At 41.0% G+C, this 22,624-nt stretch overlaps 1 protein-coding gene across 5 annotated transcripts in view; it reads left to right on the plus strand.

Annotated features, from left to right (window-relative positions):
• The window catches only part of AKAP13 (A-kinase anchoring protein 13), a 297,054-nt gene that overhangs the window by 173,389 nt on the left and 101,041 nt on the right, over positions 1–22,624 (plus strand). Inside the window, exon 1 of one of the 5 annotated variants that reach the window (XM_067555649.1) lies at positions 19,190–19,545. The exons of the other annotated variants lie outside the window; for them this stretch is intronic. Within the exon in view, the coding sequence (XP_067411750.1) occupies positions 19,465–19,545 (81 nt within the window). The 5' untranslated portion in view covers positions 19,190–19,464. Of the gene's footprint in view, positions 1–19,189; positions 19,546–22,624 lie in introns of those variants that run through there. 5 annotated transcript variants of the gene reach the window in all.

Raw genomic sequence — 22,624 nt, forward strand, 5'->3', positions numbered from 1 at the left:
ATCCCCCAGCACACTGGTAGATCTGCCACTGGGATGCTTGGACCAATGCCTCCCAGAGAAATGAGAAAACAATATAAAGATGTTTCAAAAAGTGGCAAATGATCTTGGGCATCTTAATTTTTGGGTGTCCAACTTGTGACATTTTAAAGGGACCTGGTTTTCGGAGGCTGGGCTCTCAGCACTTTCTAACATTCAAGCCCCTTTTAAGGCATCTCACGTTAACTATGCAAAAATTGAGGTGCCCAAAATCATAAGTCATTTTTGGAAATCTTGGTCATCATTTTATTATCTTGGCAATATTCTATGTCATTCTTAATTATTAATATCCCATTGTAGTGTCTCACAATGAAGGATCCATTCAGGAGCAGCTGCACCAATGACTCATGCTGTGTAGTGAACATTCCCATCAGTGACTCTGAAGCGACGGAAGCAGTAGTGTCAGTACTTTGCTGAACTGCCTGGCAACTAGAGCCAGTGTCTGAGGAACTGATTTTCAAAACTGGGCACGGTGCTAATAGAGCAGCAAAAGAGTGTTATAGGCCCCACTTAAAATATTGACCTAGCCATTTGGAATGATGTAAACGAACAAAACCCAGAATTTACTGTTGGCAGTGAAGACAAAGATCATGTTAAATTTGTAGCTAATTACTGTCTACAGTTGAGGATGCCCACTACTTCCCATCATAAGACCCTGTTCAAAGTTGCTTATAACTTTGTCAAAGGGTAACCCTTCAGGCTGGAATTTCCTATGCCAAGTTTCTGCCTCAGTCTGAAGTTTTGGGGGACGTTTCAGTTAAAATAGTTCATCTATTTCTGAAAATGAAATTAAGGAAAAGCATATTTTGACCAAATTTAAAAAAATGCTTGCAACCATTTAATTGAGAAATTATAGTGCCCCCATGCTTTGGGGCAGGGAATTCAAATTTGGCATGCTCTGGTGTCAGGGATGTACCTTTTGATGTTCCTGTGGAAATCTTCCCAAATTTGACCAAGATATGGCTCTAAAAAAATCTCAGTTTGAACATGTTCAGTAGAAAGTTAGTTTTGCAGCTAAATTCTCTAGAGATTCTGTGTGTACTGAGCATGTGTCAACCCAGGGCAGTAAACTTTCCCTGTACCTGCTCCTTCTGGAACCAGGAGCTGCTGTGGCATTCTGCACAGTAACTAAGTGGTAGAAGACTGTCTTTTGCTTTCATTGATTCCCTGACTGGTGAGGGATGAGGAATTGGGAGACAGAAGGGTCCTTGCCTCTTTGAAGGAGTCATGGAGGAGGGGGAGGCAGGAGCTAGAGGTGGAGTGGAGCAAACAGGATCAGGAGCTGGGGGAAGGGAGCAGGAGCTGAAGGCTGGGAAGAGTGTGGCTAGGAACAGAGGGGAAGGGATGCAGAAGCTGGGGTGTGGAGGGAGGTGTTGGATACCAGTTACTCTGTTAGTTCAAGTGATAGAAGACCAGGCCTGTGGATCTAAAAGCTCAAACCTTTATTGATGCGGTGAGGCAGGGTATCAATATGCTTCCATGTGACAGAATTTCTGTTTTGTTTTGATTAGGAAATTACTTTTTAAAAACAAACCACCAAAAACAGACATTAAAAGAATGTTAAGCTTGCAAAGTCAAGTACATAAACATTAGGAAATGCCGAAGTGAAGGGCCGTCCATGCAATCCTAATTCAGCCCTCTAGTTAATCTTGTGTGATTGTATAGTATATTTTCTGCTGGACTCCACCTCATTCAGTGGTTGAGTAGCATGGAAAACTTCAACCTGAATTTCTGAAGTTCGGCAGCTATAAGCAACTAAAAACAGGGTCTGATAATGGGAAGTGTTGGACAACCTTGACTGTAGGTGGTGCTATGAGCTCTGGCTATTAAATCCTTTGTGTCATTTGTCTTTTTAAAATGTTTTACTGTATTTGTAACTATTATAAACATGGAAGGAAGCCACCACCCCTGGCGGACAATCTCACTGAAATAACTTGCAGTACACTAAGACCACATTGCGTTTCTGTGACTGATGCAATGAGGATCAATCCCCTTCACCCTTCTAGAGCTGAAAAGGAGAGGAATGGAGTTGGAGAACTGAGCCAAAAATGGAATGTTTTATCTGTCTTTCGAGAACCATGTGTTCAGCTTACTCCAGTAAGGATGACACACTGTGGCAGAACTTCAGTCTAGTCGTCAGCACAGACCTTTCTCACACCCAGTAGCATCCTGTCTCTGGATGGGTCATTCACAGAGCAGAGGCTCCTGTGGTCTGGGGGGAAATTTATGTCAGATGGTCAAACTTTTTTCTCTTCTCACTTGTAAGCTCAGTGTCTTACTGAATAACATTTCCTTGTAAGTTCGTTAGCTTTAAATAGTAAATATGTTCTCATTTCAGCTTGCCCCTCTCTGCTGAACTATGCAAAAATCATTTTCACTATTAATGCTGTCTTAAGGGTAGGCAATTCCCCCTCTCGCACACACACCCTTGTTTGTCATCAGTGTAAAGCCTGTGCATCTCCAAATAGATATTTGCCTTTGGATTACCAAAACAGTGAACTCCACAGTGTGTGCTTTGTAGAATCAGAATAAGTAAAAAAATATAAGGAAACTAAAATAGTGACTAGCCTGAGATTGTCCTGAACAAGTATTACCAGAGCTGCTTTTCTTTTCTTTTCTTTTCTTTTCTTAAATCTACAACAGGAAGGCTTTCACAATACTGATTTTTTTTCTGCCCACACATCATCTTATGTCATCGTTGAGTTTTCCTTCATGCCTACATCCCCAGTAATCCTCAATTTAATACCATCATTTCCAAGTTCAGATCACAGGATTTCTGGAAATCAGTAAGAGGAGCAATACCACAAAATAAGGGACGAATTCCCAGATCTACTGTCAACACCATGTTCACAGGCTCAACACTGGGCAATTCTGCAGGACTATGAAGTAGATGAATGTTCTCCCCCCACATCTTATTCACAGAGTACAAGCCACTAAGACAGTTGTGCTGCCCTTCTGATGGCTAGATTTGGCAGATCCATGTAGTAACAGATTGACTTACCTTTCTGTCTTCTACATGTCCCCATTCCCCCAGCTCCTGCAGGCTGACCTCTAGGTTCCCTTACAAAGCTGAGTTCTGCATCATGCCAGGTAGATGCACACCCTCCCCAGAATCATCTTGCTGTGCTGCCTGAAAGGAGCCAGAACTGCCTAGATTCCACTGCTAAAAAGTTCTCAGCAGCCACAGAGACAAGGCAGAGTTAGCTCGTGTGGGGGAGTCAAGCCCATCATAATTACCCCTTTGGTCCAGGTTTCCTGCCAGCACCAATCACAAAGAATATTTCTCTCTCAGCTTTTTCACCTTAAGTGTTGAAGCTTCATGAGGTACCTGGAATTCCCATTGCATTCTGCTGAACAAAACCTCAAAGGCTGTGGTGTAAAAGTTGAGATGGAATATAGACATAGTATTTGAATCTTTCTGTAATATTTTTGTTGGGCATTAAGTAGGAGAAATCAGCTGTTCTTAATATTTATAATACAGTAGCACCCTGGCACTCCGATCAGGATCAAGGCTCCTTTTTGCTAGGAGCTTTTACAAACATATACTAAGACATTCCCTGCCGCAAAGGGCTTCCAATCTAGGAATCTCTCTCTGGAACATCTCACCAGTGGTAAATAATGTATTTACTTTCTCTTTATTTAGTTAATTTATTGCTAGGTATTGATTTCTTACATTACTACATTAACATTTTTATATCTGTGTAATCAAAGGTATAAGAGAGGGCATCAGCATTGTTTCTTGAAGAAATACTGAATTGTATTTAAAATAATTAGGAAAACCCAGCCATTTGGACTCTTTCACTTCTACTTTAACACTTTCAATCTTGTCTTGTTGTTATAGGTGAAGTACAGCAGACCAAATTACCACACAATTAACCCTTACTCTAAATATAGAGAAAATCTGAAATCAACCTCAAGACCAAATGTTGATTTTTCAATTGAATCACAGGATATTCAAGAGATGAGGTGGAACCAATTGATAGAGAGTTAGAGGCTATAGTGTTAATATCCAGGAATGGCACTGTCCAGTGAATCTTCAAGACAGAGAGGTTGAAGATGGTTGTGCATAAGAAGAAAATATAAAGGAAATGAGAGAGAGAAACAAAGGGGGGGGGGAGAGAGAGGGAGAGAGAGAGAGAGATCAATTTATTAAAAGCTAGAGCACAGATTAGAAAGAATAGTTCTTCTGTTAAGTATTTCCATTCATGCAGTGTGAATTGTTATGAAAATATATTTGGCATTTTACCCAGCGCCATTAAAACTCTTTCCCTGGAATTATGGAATTGAAAATTGAATTTAGCCTCACAGTTTCTCCACAAAATCCATTTAGTTTTTGTTCTCTCTCTCTGTAACCCGTCTCTCCTCCATCTTCTTTGGTAAACAGTAACACTTATTTTTGCAGTATCTTTTTACACAAAGGTGAAAATACTAAGTTCTGTTCTTCTAAAGCCTATGTCGTGTTGCTGCCTGAGGCCTTATATCTGTTTGTGTGATTTGAACTGACAATCAATGGTAAGTACAGTCCAGAAACCTCACAGAATGTTTTTTGCTCTTTCAAAATGTTTCTAGGATTATAGAATTTCAGTTAAGTGGCAGCCAGGTGTTACCATTCCTCTCCCTCCCCGCACACAGAGGATTAATGCAGTGCACTTTTCTGTCCTCACTTGTGTAGACCTGGATTCAGATCTAGCTTAAATCACCAGTGACTTGATTCCTGGTGGCTTCTGCCTTTTCTCTGCAACCACAAAGTTTGGTATAGTTGGCTGTGGCTGTTTGAGAAGGGTCCCAGACTGGAATTGCACAGATGGAGGTAGGAATAGGAGTCACAATGCAGAATTAAAAATCTATTTATTTTAGGCCTATTTAAGGTTCCATTGTGAGAGTGTCAGGGTTAACTGTACCTTTGACATCCACTGCCTCCCGATCCTCCTCAAGAGCGCCCACTTAAGGTTTCAGGCTGTCAGCTATCACGTCTCTTAGGCGGAGACATGAGTCTCTCCCTCCAGACTGGGGGTTTAGTCTTGCAGCCCCTCTGTACCTCACAATGATTTCCCCCAATCAAGGTCCAGCAACTGTGGGTAACCCTTTTTCCATGGGCTACAACAGTGTACACAAGTTACCAACCAGCCTTCACAAAGCAAAATACATTTATTCTTAGGAGAAAAACATTACAGAGGCAACATATAAAAAACAATAAAAGTTCTTATACTCATGCTAAAATCTTGCCAGCGGTCGGTCACCCATTAGTCCTAGGGGCTCCTCATCGAGTAAAGTCTTTCCAACCATTCCTCAAGGGTTGCCTTCCCTCGCCCGTTGGACAGAAGGTCCTGTTCATTTGTTAGATCAAGAAATAAGGCCCTTTGTCAGTTCAAACTCAGCCTTTTTATACCAACAATGCTTTCTGTGTTTGAGTCTCTGGGGGGAAAAAAAGACATTTGAACCAGTCTATGGAAACCTCTCCAGGAGCTGGTACCACTCTAGAGTTGTTTAGTCTCAAGGAGTCACCTTAATTATCTGCATTGTGTTTACTTCCTGGAGGAGCTGTGGTAACCTTCCCCCATGGAGTAGAACATGGTCATACACAAACCATTCATAAATTCAATAGAGTGGTCCCCAAAATACTGCATGGGGTTGCAATATCTGTCATGCTATTACCTTGGTGTCTAAGTGCTTGGTATTTCAAGAGCTTCAGGCAAGTTGAGAGGGCCCAGGTCTGGGATAGCAGAAGGTGCTGCAGATCAGGATATGAAGTGCATCGACATGACTGTGACGAGAAACTTTCGGCAGCATCTGCCCTTGTTATGCCAGTACAACCCACACCAGCAGCCCCTAACTTTTATGGGCATTGACTTCTCCAAAACACTTTCCAGTAAGGTCATGTCTACGTGGCGAATTACAGTGTGGCAACACAGGGTGTGAATCTACAGTACACCAACTTGCCATGCACTAATGTCCCATGTGGACACTGCTACAGTCCAGTGAAAGTCCTCAGATGCAGCTTAGTTTACTAGTATGGGAAAGCATAGTACGCCAAGCATAGTACGCCGCCGCCGCCACCCCCCCGTCGGCAGGCCTGGATGATATTTACTTTTCTATTAAAGGAGAACCCAAAAGTATGAGTAGGACACCAGAACAATTTTCACCGCCACTTAGATCATTCACTTCCACCAGTTTGTTGTTGTTCCTTTGGTCTTTGTTTGGCCTGCTCTTTTGGAATAAACCCATCATGGAGCCTGTAACAGATATGTGACCCTGTTTTCGCAGTGGTTTAGTGAGGTACATCATAGCCACAGTCGGATAGTGAGAGATGTTGCATTGGAAGCAGCAGATAGAAGGGTCATACATTTTAAGACATGGCTCTTTTTTCATTTAATGTATTAGCCCGTTTGCAGTTCTTGTCTTCTTATTTCCCCCCTCCTCTCAGCTTGCTTCAGATTTTTTAAACTGTTTTGTATGTACAAGTATTTAATGAAAAACAAAATTGGGGCTGTAATGGGATTTCTAGTTCTAAATGGTCCCTCAAATATCTCCTTTGAATCACCAGTGAACTTAATTGTTCCTTCCTCTTCCTGGTTGTCATTTTAGTGCCAACAGGGTGCTCAGTGCTGTACAAAACAAAAGCGATGGCAGTTCTTATGCCGAAATATTTATTGTGCAAAATATAGATACAGAACCAGTGTTGGTTTTTTGGCGGCAGGAGGAGGGTTGCAGTTTTTGTTTTTGTTTTGTTTTGCTTTGCTTGCTCTGTGGTTTTGTTTTTAAGAAACAACTCTTGAGACAAGTTCTTGCAATAATTGCAAAATTGAGCTGAAGCAAATGGTTGTGGTTTAGTTAGAATCACCTTAAGAAAAGACTTTATCTTGTAAATCATCCCCATCCCTTAAATACAGGGATGCAGGAAGGTGCCTCTGTGCTTTCTGAGCTGTCTTGTTCTTTCTTTCTTCAAGTGCCATGTGCTTCCCTTTCCTGCAGGGGTTGCCCTTATGTGTGTCTTTCTGGTAGTAATAGAGTTGCTTTTACTAGTGTTGTGACAATGAGCTCTTTGTGTCCCCACCAGCTAAGATGACCAGAGGTCCCAATTTTATAGGGACAGTCCCAAAATTCAGGGTTTTTTCTTATAGAGGTGCAGTGTTATCCCCCACCCCGTCCCAATTTTTCATACTTGCTAGCTGTTTAACCTACCACCAGCATTTCACTATATACACACTGTTGTGTATTCCCCTTTCATATACTGGTTATCCTTGCTGGTGAGATAAGAGGCAAGAAAGTGAAGCCCTGCCCTTTCTAACTCATGAGTTCTGAGACCTGGTATTGAGTCTGTTCAACATCAGGCACAGTGACTTGTTTTTCTTCTGTCTGAGACTGTTCTCGTGTCCATAAATCAGAGCAAGAGCCTAAATCCTAATTTATTTGACATTCAACTTTAGCTCAGCCTCCCCACGCAGCTGGACATATTAAAGAAAATACTTAAAAGCAGTTAGGAGAGAGATTTGTTTTTTCAGATAGGCATATAATATGATTTTAGAAAGATACGCGATAAAACTTCTGTTTCAATCAGAGATCCGGCACCCAGGAGTTTAGAAATCTCTTCGATCTCTTCTAAATGGTGCGGCAAAGTTCTCAGTGATACTAATCAAGCATAGAAACATTGATGGATGTGGACAGCTGGGGTTTGTTGCCATCCCTGACTAGTATTTCTCGGTCATTTTCCCCCCTTCCCTCCTTTTTTTCTGTTTTCGACTTTGCATTTCTTTACCTGTGATTGCAAGATGAACATCTGCATGCCCAGAAGGAGGAGGACAAAGCTGTTTGCCTCAGACTTGTGGTTGACCGTTCTCTGATATTTGGCAAAGGGGAGTCTCCCACCACTTCACACAGAGGTGCAGCCAAAGGGACAGGTTGTGGACGCCGCAGGGGAATTGGAATAACTTCTTCTTGCCAAGCAGGAGCCTATTTTAATGGGAAGACACCTTTTAATGGAAAGTGGTGTTTTTGTTGCTATGAGGTCCCATGAGATCAGGGTGGAACAAATATTGTACTCCTCTTTATTGTAGGACTCTTAGTTGGCAATCAGACCAACTTTCCATCCTCAGTAACGGGGATTGGCTTGAGTTGGGTGGGTGCCTCTCCCTGTGTGAGAATTGGGAGACTGGTTAACTTGGAGGTGAGAGTGCTGTCTCTGGGGATGCGCAGAAAGGAACGAGTGCCTTGTGGAGTGGGAGACCTTGGGGGTTGAATGGACTTGGGTTTTACAGGGCGGGTTATGTTTTTGGGGGAGTGGCAGCAGTGGATCTTTTTGGTAAGAGAGACCCTGTACTTACAGCCCGCTGTGGAGTCTCTGTTTGGACTCTCATCCACAGCACTCCACTACTTTCTTAGGGTGACTGAGATGGTTGAATGATGCTGCAACATACTGGAAATATGGATGCTGAGGTGGAGATACTGGTTACGAGGTTGGGGTCCCTCAATCCCTGCAGTAGTAGAGAGGGAGACAGAACAGGACAAAAATAACATAGTGCCTACACTGGAGTCTTGAAACGTAAACAGGTGTGGTATATCTTGGCAATAGCACACCACCTGTGCTCTGCATCCTCACTGACTACCTGTTGGTTTGTGGGTGTGGTTTAAGGGGGTGTAGATGAATGAAACCTGAAATGGGATCTGCTTTCCTCTCTTCCCATGCTGTGGTGAGCAGAGATGCTCAAGCTGGAGCTCTGTTGATAGGAATGGCACCTTAACTCTGGATTTCACTTCTTTACTCCCTACTGTCCCTTCAGCCTGAAGTAGGCCTCAGGGCCCTCTGCATGTCCCATTTCTCTACCTGAAGTTTTGGGGAGGAAGGGAGGGAAGGGAATAATGAGAATGGGGTTTTGCAGTTGTGGCGGGGTATTGTTGGAGTGTTGATTGGCTTGATTGTCAGTTTTGGTAAATGTTTATCCTTTGGTGAAGCTGCCACATGTTGTGTTGTGTTTTTAAAATTATGTCAAAGGCATCTGGATCCCAGGATAGGCACCTTTTCTCTTGCTTTCTTTTTGCTATAAATCTAAATAAATGGATTGATTAAATAACTTTTGGGTTGGGGGAACCAAATACTCAGAGAATGCTCTGCCCACTCCTCTCCCAGCCATTCTCAGTACATCCCACTGGCTTCTAATTTGGATTTTGCTTTTGGGATTTTCTAGGCTGATCCCTCCGTCATTTATTGTGCTCCAGCTACCAGTGCTGCCTCTTTGCTGTATGGCCCCTCGGATTCATAAACCTATCCTCCATTCAAGGGCAGGGCTCTGCCTGTTTCAGACAGATGAGCTCTGTTTGTATTAGCTTTTCTTCTTGTTACCATTCTTTTGGGAAAGTGCTGCTGCAAATAAACAAATATTCAGCCAGATTCTAGTGACATATGATAGCATAAAAACAAAGGCGTTTTAAAGGAGAAAGCATTCAACTGCATTCAGGCAAGAGGAATGCAAGGAAAATTCTGTGTTCTCCGAGCATTGTCTTTTCACCCCTCTCTATGATTTTTAAGAGTATAATGAAAAGATCTTCATAAAGTACCTACTGATAATACAATGCAAGAGCTTTCTCAACTCTTTCTGGTTCCTTCTCTGTTACGAGAATAAAGCTAACAGACCAAATTTATTTTACCCAGTAGCCGAGCTAAGTTTCTCTTAGAAAACTAGGGTATTTGGTTTAATTTAAAATGTTTTCTCTCTAAACTTTAGTCTTCTGAGAGAAGCACAAAAATGAAATGTATATATGTATTGTGATGAGTAACAACTGGTCCCCAACTGGTGCAGGTTGGCTACTTTTGGCAGGTCTTCTTTTTAAATATAGCGTGTGTCACCTTTTATGAAGAATACATTGGCAGATGTCTGGGTCGCAGTATTGAAACGGCAGGGGGGTGGCAGACCGAGACTGAGGTTAATGTCAGAGCTATGAAGGGGACATGGGGTGGAGAGGCCAGGTGTGGAATATCAGGATGCTGTAGGTCAGAATTTAGGTACGTTAGCAATGCTGCATGTGGGACCCAGGACTAGAATAGCAGAGGGTGCTACAAGTCAGGATTAAGGTGCATGAACAGTGCAGTGTAGCCACCCTCTGGGCATTATATTTTCTTTCTATTTCTTATCTGAAGCCAGTGATGAAGAATTAAAAAAGGAAAAGGATCTTCTCAGTTTAAGCATAGTCTGGCCAACAACCATTTAGCTTTAATGCAAGGAGCCTGGCCTCTGTCTGCCTCTTTATCAGGCTCCCCAAGGGGACTGTCTTTAGTGATGGAGTAAGGGTGAGTGTGGGGAGAAGGGCTCAACTAATATTTCTTTCCCTATTTCTCTGAAACTGACCTAGCTGAGAAAGCACAAAATGGCAAGAGCTGTTGAAAAAGCTTTAATTGTTTGAGTATCCTAGCAGATGTTCTCATAGGGCATTTAAGTTGTCCCAGCCCCCATACAGTGAGGGAAGAGGAAGGGGATGGAGGAGGAGGTTCTTAACATGTATTTTTAATCCTCTTAAAAAAGGTTTTGCTGTTGGCCAAAACTTCACAGGCTGTCAAGGAAGCTGCAAACAGAAGTACGCCAAAGTATATTGTATTTCTTTAAACATTTCTGACTTTAGCTTAAATTCTGTCTTCTCCCCTGTTACTGATTGATTCGGTTAAGAAAGAAAATGTTTTTCTTTCCATAGCTTTTGGATCTTTTGCTGAGTCTCCCCTTGACTCTCTTAAGCGTCTGTGTTAAGTAAGCCCATTTAACAAAACCCTATCCTTTTATAAACATGGAATAATGACAGTATTCCACATATGGGCTTCGTTAATTTTTGCATGTTTCGAAGTAAGTCCTTTTTTTCGTAACTGCTAACTTCAAAAACTTGAAGACACTAATGCTGTGCAATAGCCAAAAGGGCTAGCTGAGCCAACAGCAGTTCCAGCTTGGGCTGGAAGGGCTTTGTGGATGAATTAATTGACCATTCCATAACTGGAAGGAATTTTTTTTTTCTTAACAAAATAATATCCTGTAATTCTTGCATTCTCCAAATCCTTTTGTTTTACTTTTAATTGATTTCACTGGGATCTGCTTTACTGACTATCTGAAGGTTTTTTCTTGCTTCTCACCCTAGTAAATATTTCTGCTGTTAGGCCCTAGAGAACTGTAGGAACTTCCCTGCACCCCTCATTTAATTAATTAATGCTGCTTATTTATTTATTTAAATCTCCTTCCTTGGAGTTGTAGTAAGAGACTTGAGATCTTCCTTTTTATTTAAGAACAAACTGCTGAGTTACTCGTGACATCAGGAGTTTTAACTGAGGAAAGAAGAGGCCGGTTCAGTTTCTCCAGTACCCTACGCAACTTCCAAAACTCCCAATCATCTCAAATGCTTCCATGTGGCATTTCCCCCAGTATGTTCTGTGCTCAGTAGGTGGTGTTTACTGCCGCTCCAGCAAATCTACACTTCCAATGCCTTGAGGGGCTGTGGTTTCAGTAAGGATAAGGTAACTGTGATCAGGGCCCAAGCATAATTTTTTCGGGCCCAGTACAAACTTGTAATATGGGCCCCTCCCACACACATACCCATGGGGGTTGCAGCCTGGGCCGGGCCCCCCAGGGCCTCCAGGCCCCGGTAAAGTGTACCCTTTTTCCTCCCCATGTGGGGGCCCTGACTGTGATAGGGAGGTATGTGGGCATGAAAATGGAATAGACAAAGTCTCTTCAAAACACATTCAGTGACTCAGTCATTCTGAGCTAGAACTGACGACATTAGAAGCAAAAAGTCTAGAGCATTATTCCACTGAGACACTCAGCCAGCAGGAACAAATTTATTCCAGTGGGGTTCTTTGATTAAACTGGAAGGAGTGATATCCTTCATGTACCATATTATGACCCAACAGTTTTACCGCAGAGCAGTAGCCTGTGGTATTCCATAATCATAAAAATAAATATTGCTTTTCTTTTCTGTAAATATGTCAACAATAAGCTTAGGCTGTGATATCTGGCTGTTTAGTAATAGATGCTTTTTATCTCATGAAGTGCCTCTATTAATACTTTATAAAGTTGGGAAGAACACTTTGGGCATGTTCTGCTACAGCAGAGAAGTATCTGGTCATGTTTTGAATATGTCTGTAAATTGGAGCTTAGATTTGTATTCCTTGGGGACCCTACCCATTCCCTCCCTCCAATCCCCTATTGAAATCTATAGGACACAGAAGTACATAAAGCGTATGGATTTCTATAGTGCCCTTCATTGCAGGATCCAAGAGTCTAACGATTCCTTATTGGTCTCTTCAAAATAGAGCAAAAATACTCTTATAGAGGACTTCCTGGATAACATAAATGTGTAGATGAATAAACAAGTTGGTAGTTGAAATTAGGCTACAAAACAGAACTTGCAGACAGAAGGAGTTGGGGCCAGTGCACTCCTTGTAAAGTTGGGCTTTAATTGTCTTTGTTTATTGTTATTCTGATCAATGTCCAGTCTCATTTTCTATTTCACTAAGTTTATGGCCTTAATGTTGTGTTTTGATACAAGTCATTTTATCATAAAGAAGGCATGAAAATATCAGTTGTATGCGAGTATAGGTAGGAGGTCTGATTGGAATCGTAGCTATTGTTCGCTGTCTGCTTGGAGAGCGCGTCTTAGATAGCTGCAATCAATTACTCATGGAGTATGCCAATTACTCATGGAGTCTGTGATGCGCTCCCACCATCATTCCCCCTCCCAAAAAATCTTTTTGGAAGGACAAAAAAAAATGCAGTATTTTCTCTTCCCTGCCTTCTTCATTAGCAGCCAAGAGATGTTGGTTCAAAATGGGCGTAAGGTTCTGTTGACAATAACTGGATGTTTTACTATATTCCTTAGTGTCCACATCACAAAACTTCCCTGCCCAGTCTGGAAGTGTTTAAGGACTCAAATAGCAGGGGTACTTGAGGATGTAGACGCATAGACAGAGTTGTATTAATGCTACAGGTGACAATTGAAGTTCCTGGTTTTGTATTCCTAGTTTTAGCTCTTTCTGTTATTTTCTCACTTCGTGAGCTCTAAATTCACACTGTTTAAACAACAAACAAACAAAACACACTACTTTAAAAAGTTACTTTTAATACCCTTTATTTCAAAGTTGTGGAGCTTGCAATAAGTTTAGAAGATCACCAACTGAGATATAAAATGTGAGGTTTTTCTCTCACCATTTTCAGAGTGCTGGCCCCACAGTATGATTTGAAATGGTCAGTATTCATGGCAGTGAGGAGACACTTCTACAGTGTATGGAAGAATCATGGATGTTGTTGACAAAGTTCCCTCTTCATTTATGGTAGCCAGACATCTTCATTTGCAGCTATTTTTTGGTATAGGCAGAGCTTCACATTGCAAATTGATGTAGAATCAGATGAGAGGTTGCTAATCTCTTCCGGAGTTGTAGGATGTGCAGTTTACTTCCTCTGAAAAAGATGTTCAGACATGCACTGAGGTCTAATAAAAGTATCAGCATTCTTTTTGAAAAAAGCCATAGTTATTTCCAAATTGGGCACTGAAATTCATGAGACGTTTATATTGAATTTGTAAGAGGTATTAAGAAAGAGAGAGTTGGAAAGTAGTTAAAAGGCCCGTAAGGTTGACTTTATTTTAATTTTTTAAATATGCACTCCATGTTTCCGTATTTAGGGGAACTTCCCCATTCTCTCTTTCATTTTCTACTGTTTCACAATTATTTTAGTTTGTGCATGTATGTGTTTATGTATTTGTATTGTGTATGTGTTTGTATTGTGTTTAAGCTGTATGACAGTTTAAGTGTTGTCTGTTTAGATTTACAAATACAGTTCAGTAATGTTATCCCAGTGCATTGTGTTACAGTCTAATTGTGAGGAGATGGGCCTGATCCTGAAGCCACTGAATGAATATCTCAGTGATTTAAGTGGGGGCTATGTACATGGAGTTGCAGGTTCAGGCTTTTTATTTGAATCTGCCTAGCAGTGACTTCAATATAATTAATTTGGGCAAATGTGGGCAGCTGGAAGGAATTTGTCTCCAGGGCATATAGGCAGGATTTTGGAGCTCTTCTATCCTCTGTATTGTTGAGCAGAGCTTATTCGTAGAATCAGCTAAACATCTGCCTCTCTAACATTTTCCTGTGATGGTAGAGTGGACCTCTGTTCTTTCTATTGCCCTGTTTATTTTCTATGCAATGTCTAATAAGGGTATCCAAGGTAATGACTGTCCTAGTTGTTTGTATTTGTTGCAGACTTGCCTCAATATTTGTTCAACTGCAAGGCCATTCATTTGCTTCATAGGGACATCTGTTTAAGTTTAAATAATTAAATAAATTGTTGCCACCAGGTGGCGCACAGGCTGGTTTTGTTTTCCATGATCAGCTGCAACAGTCAAGGGATGGAAAAAGAAGCATAATTACAAATAAAATGTTTTCCAGACTTCATTGTCCTCTCAGTGAGGTTCAGTCTCAAAATCCTGGTTTGTTTTTACAAGCATATCGGGAGAATGCAAAATATGCTATGTCAGGTACATATACATTAGCTATGACTCTGATGTAGAGTAATTGCGTAGTCTCTCGAAAATACATTGTAGGTTCCCTGTCTTCTAATGTTTTTTCTCTCACTGTTGTTGACCTGCCTCTCCAAATAAGCTAAATGTGCACTTCTTCCAAAGTTGGATATAAATTGTTTATTAGCTTTGTAATGTTCTGGTTCAGATTTCTTTCCCCTGCTTTGGTTTTAGGAAATAGTGCTTTGAATCTCATTTAGGTGGAAATTTTAACACTTTTTGCAAAAAGTGTTAATATCTTTTAAAAAGCACAGTTTAAAACCTAGCCCTTTCCTTATTTTTATTTCTCTTTTTGAGGCATTTAACAACTCCTAATGTAGTGATCAGAAGTGGTTTTTGATTTAATTAAAAGGAAAATTTTTACATTCTATTAATTCATAACAGTTTAAAATATTAATGCTCTGCAGCATTTCTATAGGTTGCATCATTTTCAGTGTTTTATAATTATATGGCAAATGTAATTGAAACAGATAACAATAATGCTGTCTGTTTCAGGCTAACCATGACTTCCTTGTCATGAAGAGGTCTGTTAGCTCGTGGGGGAGGGGGGGAGAGGTTTTATCTGGCGGAGTTAGAGATCATATGATGCAGTTGAACAAGATCTTTTTTTCTTCCCTTGAAATCTGCAGCACTGGTTTTTGGTTTGGATATGAAATGATTGGTTAGTTTCAAACTGTTCAACATTTCCAGATGTTTTTAATAATGTGCCCGGAATTGCTGCATCTGTAGCCAATGGATGGCGTTGCTGATTGTCTCTGTTCTCCATTTTGAGTAACTATCACGAAAGGGAGGGGAGCAGAAAAAGAGAGAATTACTAGCTTATTTGTTTTCTCTGCATTTTTTCCGCTGATAGTGCAGTGCATTTGTAATTGTATTCCTGAGCATGTATATAGTGTATGTTGCATGGGAGTACGTATGTGACTCTGTGTTTGTCTAGGAACTATCTGCATGTGTTAAAAATAAATAAATAAAAGATACCAGGATGCCATTGCTTTTCTCTGACTCAGCAGGAGCCTGTTTCCTGTATCTTCCTTCTGTGTGTATATGTACAGGGATTGGGATGTCTGGGAGATGAGATTTCCAGCCTTTGGCTATGCAGCAAAAGCCCCACCTAAAATGGGAGGAGACTGAGAGTCTTCCAAGTGGGAGTGCATGTGGCAGATAATTTTGTGTCTGTATTTGTTTTACAATGGGAAGTTTGTTGACAACAGAACCTGGGAGCAAAAAACCTAGGGAAGTGCATGAGTGTAGCCTTTGTCAGTCTCAGGAGCCAGGTCCGGGGGCCAGGAGCATAAACATAAGGAAATGTTTGGAGCAAATTAGGGAGCTTCAATAAAAAAACAAAACAAAAACACACCTCTTTAAACGAGTTGGTCACCTCACTGTGCGTGTCAGAGGGGAGTTCTAAGGGTTCAGCTGGTGACCCTACCACTGCGTTCTAGACCCTACTAGATCAAAGCATGTTAATCCTGAATGGAATTCCAATAGGCACCTCACTTCACAGATGGTGAAGAGATGTATATTGATCCTTTCTGTGCTTTTTTTCCTGCTGGTTAAGAAAATACTTGCCTGGATATCCTCTCGTTTTTGTCCCCGGCTAGAGGTCACAGTCACTTTCTAGCCTTTAGGAAGGGTGAATGGCCACTTCTGGCCTATACTGCAGTTGGAGCTGCCATCTTTAGAGGTTTGTCTTATATTTCTGCCCAGAACCCACTGCCATAATGAATGCTGACTGGCCTCCTCAGGTGTCTCATTTGGAAGCCAAGGACCGAGTGAGCTATTATCACTGAACTTCTCTCTCATCATTAAAAGAGGGGGCCCAGCATCTCAAAGGTGAGAGACATTATCTGAGGTAGTCTGAAGGAGCTCGTACAGCTGCTGCATGGGTCAGCCATGCTCTGTATTGGGAGAGAAGATTTGTGTGTCTCAGTTGCTCACAAACCTTTCACCAGGAAATTCAGTTTTTTAAAAAAATCACTAATTTCACTCGAAAACTATCTTTAAAAATGCCAAATGTATTAGTTGACCATAATGGTTTTAAAACTATGTTGCATTAGAACATCATCACGTCACAATGCTCATTACAACTTTCCTTATCTGAAACAAATTCAGAAGTTTGTTTACAAGCCTGTCCAAACAGCAGCTGTCTGGGGGCATCTGAGTTTGAGGAAATCCCTGCCTTATATGGCGGGACCTGAAGAGCTGTCACAGACATTTCTGTTTTCTTTTCTTTATGACTTCATGAGTGCTGGGAATTCATCACTGGATGAAACTGACTCCTGAAAGTCCCCAATTACTGTATTGTCACATTTGAAGTCTGTCCTAATACTGAAAGCAGAAGCTGCATTCACTAACAGAAAAGATTCTGAGACTGATCTCCTGAGCCAGTGGATGGTGCTACATGAATGATTCAGGTATGGGAACCTCCTTAGTCCAGTTGGGTGAGTTGTGGAGGTGATGTTATAGGCTGTACGGGAGAGAATGGAACTGCTCCAGTCTGTGGAAAGATGAAACAAGAAATGAGGGTTGGAGATTTCAAAGGAGATCAGACACTTCAATCTTCTAGTGGTAGCTGGTTACTGAGCCACTCTGCAGTGTTGAATGACAGTGCCAGTCTTCTCAGCTTGTGTGGTGAGCGTACTGATTGTAGTGGTTGATTTGATGGTTTTGGGATAGCCAGATTGGGGTGGCATTTGTAAGACAGCTCAAAAAATTAATTTACATTTTTATACTATCTTTCATCTCAAAGTATTTTCCAAACTTATTTGCCCTTTGAGAATCAATTTACCCACCAGTAAAAGGCAGATACCTCTTGGGCAGAAGCCAGGGAAGTGTCTCAGCAGACTTGACAACATTCAGAAGAGAGGAACTTGAGATACAGCAGACTCCTGCACTTACAGAAGAGTGTGGAGAGATCTCACATGTCCACTCGGAGCAGATGGGACCTCTGATTGCTTCTGAAAGATCCTTATGCATTGACATGTATGAAGCTCACTTTTTAAATCTGTTTTGGAAGGATGCAGGGTTAAGTAGTCCCTGCCAGAATTTGAGCTTGCGGTTACAAAGAGCCTTGAACAACTAAGAGAGCTTAGACCACTAAGTCATTTCCTCTGGGGCTGTATCAAAAGCCTTAGAAATCCTCAACTACATTCATTAATTGATTGAATGCCTGTCCTGGGGGATGGGCCAGTTCCCTTGGCCTCATGTAGAACATCTTTCCATATCTGCAACGGAAAGTTGATTTGATATTGCTGTTACATAAAGTTCTTATTTTTTTCCTTTGTGACACAGACTTAAAAGCTTCCTTAATTCCTATCTTCCTCTCTAGTGGCAGCAATGAGTTCTTCTTTATTTTGCAATCTATCCTGAAAAAAGCCTTTTTCTTTTACTCTTCTTCCTTTCTCTGTTTCTGTTCCCTTTTAAGCAATGAGTGAGAGAACGTCTAAAGCCAGGGAAGTATGGAAACATTTCATCCCAGGAGAGGTCAGGGTGGGGTGGAAGCTGAAGGGGGCTCTGAGAAGGCTGAATCAGTTTGAAAACAGGAAACCATGTGGCAGTGTGAATTGAGAGCCCAGCTGATGTGAATGAGCCATTGAGAGGAAGGGAGACTCTCTGGCTAGACCAGCAATAAAGAGACTTACAAACTTTATTTAAACACACTGCTTTTCTGATTAAAACAAATGAGAGAGAATTGTATTTTTTTTTATCTCGTAAATATTATAACAAGCTGCTCAAGCCTTTTGCTTCTCCCGCTGTGCATTGCAGACAGAGTGAGCACTGAAAATGGCTGGTTTCCTTTTTTTCTCACATTAAATCACAAGTTTCCATTTCTGTTCTGGAGAAGTTGTAAGCCTGAAACTCTCTTTTAATTCACCTGAGGGAAGGGTGGGGAGAAGGGTTGTCTTCCCCCCGGTCCCTTCTTTTAAGATAAACAATTTTATTCTTCTTAAGCTCTTTTGATTAAACAAGTTCGAGCGGCTGCTGAAAGAATTGGGGTGACAAAGAAACCGTGTTGTTCTCCCCCTTTTCTGTCTCCAAAAAGATGAATCATGTTCCCACAACTGCAATTAAGTTTTCAAGGCTCAAAGAATGCTGGTGCAGCACTAAAAAGGCAAATAGTGACGTTCCAGCTAAAATCAGGAGGGAGTGGCTTCATTTAATTTATTTTTTCCCCTTTTCCCCTGGGCTGTCATTAGAAATTTAAACTTATTCAAGACCAAACCCTCTTGCTTGGTTAACAGTGGACTTACTTGAAAGGAAGAAAGTGTCTTTTTTGTTGTTTTTTTTCTTTTACATCTTTGAACAGTGAAAGAAAGTCTATCAGCAACAATATTTTCTTTGGATTTGATGGCCAGACTCCTTCCTTCTTTGAATTAGACACGTTGTGTTTGAGTCAACTCTACGTATTTTTTTTTCTTTCTCTTGGTATGTTACGTAGTTACATACATCTGGCTTTTGTTCTCTCTTCTTTCCAGAATTTAATTTTGGTGCTTTTCTGCCATTGAAATTGGCTAGAAAACATTTTTTTATCAAACGTGACAGGAATGCTGGTGTCATCCTTACCACTTAATATTATTTTTAATTTTCATATTTAGAATAATCTCTCTAAACATATCTGTCTTGTTTGCTATAAATTCCTACGTCATCTGCATAAGTGACCCTGTGTTCTAAGAAGACTTATCAAATAGTCACAGCTCTGGGATTTTCTTTTTCCTGTTAAGAGAATTGGACAGGCTGATGTGATTCAAAGAACGCTGAGATGCAAGGACTTCTCTGAGCACATATGTGAGAGATTTGTAATGTACGCCTTGCCGAGTTTATCCTGGAGTTAATGGTAGGCTCTGTTCCTCACGTTTTGCCTCCGTTTTCCTTTTTTTGGACAAAATGTACGAACGACACAAGAGGCGTTACAGCCTGTGTGATATTTCCAAGGTGGACAGGACTGTAGATGTTGTGTTGTTAAAGGTACAGTATTATTTGTTTACACTTCCTATTCATTAGTGCTGTCTACTCATCCTGGTTACATTAATCTACTCCCTGCTGTAAATGGATCCCAGACAGCAAGATATCTTGTGCTTCCTTTTTGGGGGAGGGGGAGAGGGGGAGGGCAGGTGGGAGGCAGTTATCAGAAGGTGACTGCAGCTTTTAGATCCTGAGTATTTATTAAAATTATATAACATCAAGTAATTTTGATATTGCTATTGACAGACACTTTGAGTGGTGATAGAGACATACTGTTAAATATATCTCTTTCAAGTGCTCTGCTAGGTGTCACTTCTCGTCTATTAAAATTATCGGTGGTACTGCAAATATTTTGCAAACTTCCCAGGGAGATGTGTTGAGCTTCCTGTGGTAAGTTGCATTTGAACTAAAAATACACCCCCCCACCACCCCAGTTCCCTTCACTTCACCTGGAAAGAAGACTGTGCATTCAGCCCAAAATGGTATGGCAGGTTTTTGTCAATGCCATATGGCTCTGGCTGTCAACTCTGCATAAAGTTTTTTTTTTTTTTTTTTTTAATTATTATTTTGGGGGAGGGGCAGAAGGGTTGTTTTTGTTTGTTTAAATGTTTTGTCTTAAAATGGGTAGAAGCAAGAACCTCAAATGCCTCTTGGCTAATTGTCCAGGGCTCTCTCCTCCAATCTAAAATTAGTAAGTACTCCACCAAACGGTATGGTGGCGGTCTGGGAATGTTCTGTCACTGTAACAGCTCTGTTTGGAGCTTGCACAGTTTCCTGGCATAGCGGGTGGAAATGGGAAGGCAGCCCAAGTAACTTCATAACACAGCCTGATTTAGATATCTTAACTCTTGGAGGAGAGTCACCTTTTTGAAATTGGAGGTGGTGGGGCGCTGTATGGGTAGGTGGCTCCTGCTGCAAGGTTGCGTGGCTAATTTTTGTTAGTTACACTTTATGGCTTCTAGAGTCTTTTTCCTTTCTGTATGTCAGAGGTGAAGGTGGAAAAACCACACATCTTTTTTCAATCCAGAATCATAAGCAGTATAATTATTTTGTCCATGATATTTTTTTCCATACGATTCCCTGACCCATCCCACCTGCACTAAGATCAGCCTGGCACTTGCCAACTCACATTCACCTAGAGATGGAATTACTACTTTTGACTCCCACTTAATCTGTTTCATCCCACACCCCAAAAAACTTTGCTGTTTTCTTTCCCTGTTGGATTTGGTGAAGTGTTTTCTAATACTGTCTTTGATTATGCTGATTAGAAGAAACTGGACACCCCTGCAATGCAATCTCTAGACACCCCTCTGAGTCATAGACAAAATAAATGTGCAGACACATTTTACAAATAGCATTAGCTGTGGTGTTGCACGGTCCCCTGCAATAGTCAGGAAGCATTGTTACCCCTTGACAGATTCAGCTGTTGACATAAAAAACAGTCTTTTTGAAGCAGTGTTTGGCTGCCTAGACTGAACTGTTATTTGCTATGATTATACTGTATTAGTATTTCTGAAGTCATCAGCTCCCTGACTTAATTTTTGTTCAATTAAACTTAGAATTTATAACAAAATATGGCTCTTTTTAGTTCACCGTAATATTTTTCCATTCAACTTCCAAATCTCTGGGTGATACCGACTGTTCCTGCCAGTGATTCAGTGTGTGTGTGTGTGTGTGTGGATGCCATGCTAATTCATGGAACAGAGAGACACTAGCAACTGGGAATTGCAATAAAATTTACCTTGTTTTTAGTGCCTCATATTTTAAGATGTCATCTATAATAAAGCCAGTAATCTGAATTAGTTTTAGAGAGGTAGGAGCCCAATGAACCGCAGGCAAAGTCGATGGCAAATCTTCTGTTGAATTCGATGAGAGCTAGATCCAGACCCATAAGCAGGGAGAAGAACTGTTCCAACATTAAATTTTTTTAGAAGGGAGGAGGACTCTCCCAAGTCATTATTTTGTTTTGGGTGGGACACAAGTGTCCAAAGGAAGGTCAGATATCAATAGATAAATTCAAACAAACAAAAATACCCTTCAGTAATAAGTCTGCCTTTGAAATCCTGGTGAGCTAGATAATAAGAGAGCAAGCAGCTTTCACGTTGGCTCATTGGTTTGATTCTCAAAGGACTCTTGAGTCTATACAGGCAGTAATGGGTGGATGTGGCCTTAACCCTGTTTTTTTCAGGTAGGTGATCTCAGTGACATCGGAAGTAAAAACAGCTGACGGGACGGCCATTGGGATAAGTTCTGAACAAAGGAGAACTAATGCCATTTTAAAGAAGAACTAATGCTGTTTTATTTACAGTATATAAATGATGTTGGGTTTGCACTGGTTGCAGCCACTTGTTGCAAAATAATTTCAGTTCTCACTGGTTATTTTTACATGCTCATAACTTTCTAAAGGAGTCGCCTTTGGGGCTGAATTTTTTCCATGTTTAGACTGCCTGAAGCTGTTTTTTGGAAAGTTTGACCCAATACTCATAGCCATGTTGGAGGAGAGCGGATACAAATAATTTTTCTCCTCTGTTTTAAAAAAAAAAAAAAAAAAATCTGACCTTTTTGTGGGAGTAACTAAAAAAAATTCCTATGATTTGAAATTTGGGACCAAAACCTCTTCCCCTGTTATATATATGGCCTGTTCTGCCGCTGTAGCAGCACAAAGATAAAAAAGCTGGTTTAACTGGTTACAAGGGGATTCTGTCACTATATAGGAAGTCCTAGGTGGCATAGAGTGGACAGTTCTCCCTCCTGGACACCTGTATAGGAGATCTGGGAGAAGGGGGGCAGTCAGAGTGCCTCTATGATACTTATATCTCCACCTGTCTGAATGGCTTATTATAGTTCTAGGCAAGTAGGTGCAAGTTAGGGATGCGCTTAGCTGTCTCTAAATTAGTCCAGGAGCCAAACTCACCAGCCTTAGACTCAAGGAGCCTCAAAGTATTGGTAAATGTCCTGTCTAGTTTCTTATTCTGTACCCATCATCATTGTGTTTGGGTGACACAATTTTATCGATGTAAATCCAGCCTAGATATAGCACTCAGATACCACAGGGATTGGCTCCTTTCTTGTCTGTCTGTCT

The sequence above is a fragment of the Emydura macquarii genome, unplaced genomic scaffold (genome assembly GCF_026122565.2).
Source record: "Emydura macquarii macquarii isolate MOO-44397 ecotype Brisbane River unplaced genomic scaffold, CSIRO-AGI_Emac_v2 contig_1644, whole genome shotgun sequence".
NCBI classification, from domain to species: Eukaryota; Metazoa; Chordata; order Testudines; family Chelidae; genus Emydura; species Emydura macquarii.